The sequence below is a fragment of the Rhipicephalus sanguineus genome, unplaced genomic scaffold, assembly GCF_013339695.2.
Source record: "Rhipicephalus sanguineus isolate Rsan-2018 unplaced genomic scaffold, BIME_Rsan_1.4 Seq717, whole genome shotgun sequence".
In the NCBI taxonomy this organism is placed as follows: domain Eukaryota; kingdom Metazoa; phylum Arthropoda; class Arachnida; order Ixodida; family Ixodidae; genus Rhipicephalus; species Rhipicephalus sanguineus.
Window position 1 is genome coordinate 1 of NW_023615837.1, and position 7,667 is coordinate 7,667.

Genomic DNA, 7,667 nt, shown 5'->3' on the forward strand with positions numbered 1-7,667 from the left:
TGCGGATCACGTGACCGCGACGTCACGGATTAGCGAGTGGGCGTGATCCCCCGCGCCTCCTCGGGGGAGACTGGGACCTTTTCCCCGAAAGGACAAACAATCCCCCGGCGGTGGGGGATATAGCGAAATTTCGGGCTCTTGTTTGGCCACATTGTTGCACTTGCTCCTGCAGAGAGCGGCAGCGGGTGTACATTCTGCAGCTGCATGGTCGTCTGCAGCTCGTCGTCAGCAGCTTGTCAAACGGGTGGTGCAAGCCACCAGTGTAGTCTAGTAACACTGATCTCCCCCTCCATTCGCCTCGTCCATGTGAGTGGGGGGGCATTTGTGGAGATTTCTCCTCGCGAGCTGACGTCACTAGCTCCGCCTTTATCCCCCGAGCATTTCTCCTCCGTCTGAATACCCCTTAACGAGCATGAAAAAGGACGCGAAGACGCGAGGGGGGGGGGGTGAGTGTCGCGCGAGCAGCAACTTTGAACTTTGAATCTAAGGGCGCGGTCGCGATCGCTGGCGCGCGCGCTATCTCCAAATGCCATCACAGCGGGCGGCTCGTATACCCTTCTACGTGCTGCGCTCTCAACGCGAAGTGACTGTGCGGAGAGCATCGCTCCCTGGAGCGGCCGTATTCTCTTACACCAGGGTTTTGTAGTTACGCGAGATCGGATACAAAACAGTTAGCTGCCAACCTCACTTCGTGTAACAATACAACTTGTTGCTATCGCATTCATTGCTTCGCCTTTGCGGTGAAACTGTGACTTTTTTATCATTATGCACCAATTAGGCCCCCAGAAAGTCCTTATTAAGTCAGGAGGCTGACCATCTGGTCTATCCAGAAAGATAGAAAATCGCAGAGGAAGGACGCATTAATTAAAAAAAACTTCAAGCACTAAATAAGTATACTGTGATGTCACTTACCTCTAAGTTAATGTGGTGGGAGTTTTAAGGGGATGGTGCAGTACGCCCCTGTCGCTCACGCAACCACAGTGTGACGTCACGGAGATCTCTATATACAGAGTGTGCCTATGAACATAAGTTTAAAGTTGAAACATTAAAATCCAAATGTAGGGGTCCCAAATCCTGGGCATTCCAAATTTGTAGTGCATCAAGCCGTCGACCTGCGAAGTATTATATATATATATATATATATATATATATATATATATATATATATATATATATATATATTTATTTATTTATTTATTTATTTATTTATTTATTTATTTATTTATTTATTTATTTATTTATTTATTTATTCATTTATTTATTTATTTATATACACACACATATATATATGTGTGTGTGTGTGTGTGTGTGTGTGTGTGTGTGTGTGTGTGTGTGTGTGTGTGTGTGTGTGTGTGTGTGTGTGTGTGTGTGTGTGTGTGTGTGTGTGTGTGTGTGTGTGTGTGTGTGTGTGTGTGTGTGTGTGTGTGTGTGTGTGGTGTGTGTGTGTGTGTGGTGTGTGTGTGTGTGTGTGTGTGTGTGTGTGTGTGTGTGTGTGTGGTGTGTGTGTGTGTGTGTGTGTGTGTGTGTGTGTGTGTGTGTGTGTGTGTGTGTGTGTGTGTAGCCTCTGCATGCTTCGTATATATTTGAGGCTCTTACAGAGTAGTCTCTGGATATTTTTATTTTTCTAAAGCTTACCCTTTGGCACGATGCACCTTACGCGCGTAAAAAGTACGCGTACGAGCTTTATTTGCACAGAAAGGACCGATGAAATGGCCCACGAATCAAGGACGAATAGTCGGAGGGGGCGTGGCCTCCGCAGTTAGCTCCGGCAGCACGTTCTGCCGGGGCGAATCGCAGGTGCCACGGCTAAGGAGGCCTGTCGCTCGGATGTGGCAGTCAGTCAACGACGTAGCATGCAGATTCCGTTGTGGTTACGTCACTTCACTTCCACACCCTCTTAAAAAGAACATTACCGATGCGAGCTCTTTTATTGCTCTGTCACCCACAAATAACGAAACTATATATCTCCAAAGTCGTCGGTCAAGTCCGGTGTGCCCACGCGTCTCACAGCGAGCGTCAGAAGCGACGGTGTGCCATGGGCGACTGCACCGGCTCCGAGCTGGACATGGCCGTCAGACCCAGTTCCATGGTTGACACGGGAACGAGACACTGCTCCAGTTTCTACAAACGCGCAAAGGACAGCACTCGTGAGCACGTGCTTGTAAACGCGTTTCAAGACTTTTAAGGAAACTGGTGGTTTAGAGGGCTTTGGTTACTTCAGAATTCACATTCAGTGATGTTCAGATTCTCCGCGCATGTAAGCAAGCGCTAGGTTCCTTTCAGAGTTCCGAAGCTTTAGTTGTGACTCATATGCACATAAACTTATATGCATATATGTCTAAACAAGCTGCGGTGAAACTAGTAAGGAGAATCACGTGGCCCGCCGATGTGTGACTCAGTGTGAGGGACAACGGTAGGCGACTGTGCAATGTGTGACGTCAGCAGCGTTCGAAAATGTTCAAACTCGACGGTGGCACTACCGCTCCCAGCATAGGCGTGCGCAACGTTCCCTATTAATGGGTATTTTAGCACGAGGGAGAAATCCGCAGAGGACACGGGGGGGGGGGGGGGGGAATTACGGGTCACGTGACAGTGTCGTCACAGATTATCCCCCCTCCCCCCGCGCCTCCTCGGAGGAGACGGGGATCTTTTCTCCGACAGGACAAATGATCCCCCGCGGTGGGAGAGAAAACGGATGTTCGGGCAGGTGTTTGGCGCAGTTGCTCCTACTGCAGCAACCGTATTGCAATCGCTTTGCGAGTTTGTTGGCCGCAGCCACGGCAGCCGCGATGACCAAACTTAGCGAGGATGCCGCTTTTCTTTTTCTTTTCGATCGTCTGAGAACATGCGTCCGAGGCCTGCTGAAATTGAGTGCTGCGTGAGAGATGATTTTCAACCGGATGGCAGAGCGCTACCTCCACTATGGCCCATGTACCGGTCACTGATATTAACTTTATTTTTTTTAATGAGGTGATTTTTATGAGAATTTTGACATTGCCAGTTTTGTTGAGCCCGTTTAACCCGACGTCGTCGGTTTTCTCGAAATAATGACTTAACGAAAAAAAAGAAGCATAGCGTATGTTAGTAGTAGTATATTAACGATGAAAACCAGTAAACAATACGTTCGAACGAACTTTCTAGATGTTTGGTGGAGCGTCGCTTGCTCTCGCACACTACATAGTTCTCACGCAGAAGGCTCCGGCTCCATATAAGTAATTTTAGAGATCTAGCTCTGTCAAGCATCAACAGGCGACATCTCTTCCGTTCTCGTGAGAAAAAAAAAAACTATGATAACTGCACTTCGTTAACACAAAGGCGACCAACATCGAAGACCCTTCATTTCTTATTACTCGACTGCAGGGCCAAAATCTCACAGATTAGAACCAAAGTTGACTGATCCGAAAGGCTGTGCACAATTTCTGCAGCGGAGGGGGGGGAAATGTCGCCATCAATGACCTCGCGAAAAATTGCACTTTTTTCAGTTCGGGCTTGCGACAGCAAAAGCACGTGAAATACTCAGCGTCGTTTTTTTTTTTTTTTTTTTTTGACGCCACCAGAGTAGTCTGGTCTCCCTCTTCATCCGCCTCGTCCGTGTGAAAGGGGAACTTTTGAGGGGCATTCTCCCCGTCAGCTGACGTCACTAAGCTCGGCCTTTATCCCGCGCGGATTTCTCCCTCGTGTAAATACCGTTTAAAGGGACACTAAAGAGAAACAATGAATTGGTTTAGATTGATAAAGTGTGCTCGGAGAACTCTTGTGTAGTTTATTTCACCACCATAGGTTTATCATTAGAGGAGAAAACCAAGTTCAAAGTTTCATTTTTAAATTTCGCGCCGAACTTTGTAATCCGTGACGTAAAAGACTTCAAAGAGCATTTAACGTATTTTGGTGCCACTGGCTCGACGAAATTTCCACAAACTCGTTATGTCAAGTCTCTGGCCCCCTCAGAGGACAGTACTTCGATTTAACCGATTAGGAACTACGTAGGCCCAAGCAGGCGCCGTCAAAGATATGTGACGTCACGACAAATGGTGCGGGAATTCCAAGGTGGCGTTGCCACCTGTATTTTCTTTTTGCGCGTTTTCTCGCTTATTAAGCGCCTTCGCGCAGAAAGCGTGGTGATTTTTGGTATGATGGAAGACTACCTTACTAATGCGAGAAAAATCGTTTTGCTCTTTAGTGTTCCTTTGAGGGGACGGGGAAGGAAGGTTTTATCGCAGACCCCCCCCCCCCCCGTCCAGTATGCAGTATATTTTCGTCAAAAACTTGCGTGGCTATAACACTGATATTTAAACAATGATGGGACAGGTCCTATATACTGCGTAAAAGTATGGGACAAGGTCACATCGCTTGAATTGCGTAACGAGCGGGTGGTGCAACGTTTTCCCACCAATTACAAAGGGCCTGTAGCCATCATTCGTCATCACCATTAGCAACAGCATCAGAAAAGTGCGCAGCCTCGTTGGTGCGCGTATTGCATTAGATATACGCGTACGCGTGCTTCGCCAATGTCTGCACACCTTCTAAAAAGACATACAAAGACAAAAGCATGAGACGTTCAAAGGGTCTACTTAACCCATATATGCCCAGTGTCCTACATGTAGGACGTTTCTTTGATGTGGTTTAAAATCGCTACTTCTTTAGGTGTAGACAGAGCCATTTATAGCAAATGAAGCAGGTTTCTGCCGAAATATGTGCCATAGTCTACACATTGCTTGCCCTTAATATTACTACGTACGGACTACTTCATCTGAGCGAACGTGTACTCTGTACGGGAGAGGCCCTGGAACGGAGGATAGACTAAGTTATGACGCTTTCTTTTTCTTCAAATTATTGCGAAAATTCCGCCATTTCACCATTCGTGCTAAAAGTAGTTTGGCAGCAGTGATCACACTATTCCCCGTAATTGCAAATACACAACTTGAGCTCACAACCGCGCGCGGGGCACGATAGGATCTTATCGCACTTGAACTTTATGCAAACATCACGGAGACGGCGACGGCGACGACAACGGCGAATTTTTCCTTGGAATTTCCGTGTTACTGCCGTTGCAATAAAAGGCGCTAGCTCGGGAAACGCTTGCAGAAAGTGGGGTGCGAATTTTGTCAAATTTTAGGTAAAACGAGTGTGAAGCATAGCCATCATTACGTTAGGCGATTAATACACTGGCAAAAGCTGCTCGTGAATTAAGTAAAACGAAATGAGAAAAAACCATTGTGCGAGGATTTTGCAACTGTATCCATACTTCTTTATATGTAGTACCTCTTGGTGCTTCTCATTAGCGTATACAATCGGTCGTTTACAAACTTGCACTCGTCGGAGTAAAAAAATCAACAGGCGTACAATCACTTCATTCAAATATGTATTGATTACAATGAGAAAGTATGCCCCTAGAAAGTAATTGAGCGATTATGAAATGTTATCGATTACGTCACTTCCCTTCGAACCTTATATATTATGATGCGGCAGTCGGTATACCCAGCACCAGTGGCGTAGCCAGAGAGTTTTGAGAGGTTAACAGCCCCCAACCCTAAGTTTTTACAAGTTTATGTGTAAATATGCGCGCACACACACGAACATACATAAGCTTAGGGGCGGGGGGGGGGATCGGACTCTACTCCTAGAAAATATTTCTGGCAAACCCCCTGTCCAGCACTGTGTCGCCTTCATAAGAAAGCTTTCGGCAAGCTGTTGCCTATCTAATCGAGCGACGCCGTCCCGTTTAGGGCATAGTACTCACGGCTTGGTTTCGTATGGCCTCCAGCACCGCCCACAAGGGCACCTGCAGTGCGCCGACGATGACGAGGCTCCAGCCGACGTAGCACACGTGCACCGGGAACTGGATGGGACCCAGTCGAAGGGAGCTGCAGCCGGACAGCAGGCTCGTCAGCAGGGTCACCTGCAGCCAACGCCAGCCAACGTGTTACCGTCGGCGAGTGAACGCGATGACAGCGCGACGTCAGGTCGCCACACCGAAATGTCTCGCGTACGGTGTAGTACTAGAGAGCACAGATGAAAGCCTATTCTTATATGCACTGTAGTCTCGCGATTACTACCGCATGGTTGTCGTTGGTTCGTGCTTGTCCTGCCTGTTCGCACCATCGTCTACTGACCCTACTTGTTCGCACATTCATGCAGCCATCAGAATAGCCCTTGATCGTTTTCCGACGTACCACTACCGAGCCTATTGATTGGCTCAGCAGCTTCGTGGGCTTCGTGACTACAATCGCAGTGTAGCTGAAGAATCGCCCCCGTCGACTGAAGCAACCAAGTTGGTCATGCAACCTTGCACTGTTAGCGGCCGATTTACAGCTTTCAGATAACACAGAGAAGAGCTCAGACCAGGGGCGTAGCCAGAAAACTTTTTTGCGGGGGTGGGCGGGGGGTTCAAACATACTTTGTGTACGCTCTAGCGTGCGTGCGTGCGTGTGTGCGTGCGCGCGCGCGCGCGTGTGTGTGTGTGTGTGTGTGTATGCACATGCAAAATTTAGGGAGTTTGACCACCCACCTCCTCTGGCTACGTAAGTGGCCTATATATAAGTGACCTATATGCTTTAACGAGACACTCAACAAGTTACATGTTCTCAGTTGGTTCTGATTCACGTTTACTTCGTTTTATTTGACCTTCATTCGCACCTGATTCACCCTGTGCACTAGTTATCACTTCTGATTTCTTGGCATAACATTACTACGTGAGGTAAGTACGGTAAGAACGGTACCGTGCCGTCGTGGCAAGCACGAAGTTTTTTTTTTTTTTAGTCATCAAGAACTATATTAACCACTTCGATCATCTTATCACCCTAGCATACGCAATGAGCCACTAGCGCGGATAAAACGTCTAAAAAGAGCTTCGTGCCGGCCACGATGGTATTTCCCAGGGGCGTAGCCAGAAATTTTTTTCGGGGGGGGGGGGGGGTTCAACCATACTTTATGTATGTTCGTGCGTGCGTTTGTATGTGCGCGTGTATATATACGCAAGCAAAACTGAAAAATTTCGGGGGGGGTTTGAACCCCCCCCCTGGCTACGCCCCTGGTATTTCCGCACTTACCCTAAACCGTCACTGCTAAAACACTAACGTGGACGGAGCTGCCACACGTAGTAGATAGTAGGCACCTTACAAAGCAGCCGTTACATGACACGGTATAGTTTTATACGGCCATCGCAACCAGCGTCACTCACGGCCAATGTAACGGGGACCACGACGCACCAGGCAGTCTCCAGCTTAACCGCCGAGAGCTCGCCGTGCATGAGCATCACGTCCAGTTTCAAGTGCTCCAGGCCTGCGGTGGTAAGAAATTAGCGAACGTATGATATATCGTCGTTTGTGCATGTTACACGGCAAAAAGAATTGTAAAAGTGACGAATCGGCTACCGAAAAAGCAAAACCAATAGACCGATCTCACCGCGAGTTTCACTACGCCACCGCTGCCGCAGTGCATGCCGGTACTTGTAGTACTCGGTACGTTCAGCTGCCTACAGCTGGTGCATTGGCGAGCTGCATTAACGAGCTTTAGCGGCCTTATTTGGAGGAATTGCGATGGCTGGGTTGACATGCTGTGTACTGGAATGCTACAACACGAGCCTGAAGCAAAATGACTCGGATTTTGCGTGTTCTCAAAGGATTTCAAGCTCCAACAGGAATGTGTGCGACAGTCAACGAAGTCGG

The 7,667-nt window shown here is 48.0% G+C and overlaps 1 protein-coding gene across 1 annotated transcript; it reads right to left on the reverse strand.

Moving 5' to 3' along the window:
• Positions 1–1,897: 1,897 nt before the first annotated feature.
• Positions 1,898–7,323, reverse strand: LOC119378177 (uncharacterized). The gene is made up of 3 exons (XM_037647399.2): positions 7,181–7,323; positions 5,741–5,899; positions 1,898–2,121 (listed from the first exon to the last, which is right to left on the reverse strand). Exons 1-3 carry the CDS (start codon positions 7,253–7,255, stop codon positions 2,017–2,019), a joined length of 339 nt encoding a protein of 112 aa, XP_037503327.1. The 5' UTR covers positions 7,256–7,323; the 3' UTR covers positions 1,898–2,016.
• Between the last annotated feature and the right edge of the window lie 344 nt (positions 7,324–7,667).

Excerpts from the sequence above, each read along its gene's own strand:
- LOC119378177 (XM_037647399.2), bottom strand. The coding sequence starts at position 7,255 with ATGCTCATGCACGGCGAGCTCTCGGCGGTTAAGCTGGAGACTGCCTGG. Across the intron at positions 5,900-7,180 it reads TGGTCCCCGTTACATTGGCC|GTGACCCTGCTGACGAGCCT; the intron begins GTGAGTGACGCT and ends CGTTGGCTGCAG. Across the intron at positions 2,122-5,740 it reads AGGCCATACGAAACCAAGCC|AAACTGGAGCAGTGTCTCGT; the intron begins GTGAGTACTATG and ends GCGCGTTTGTAG.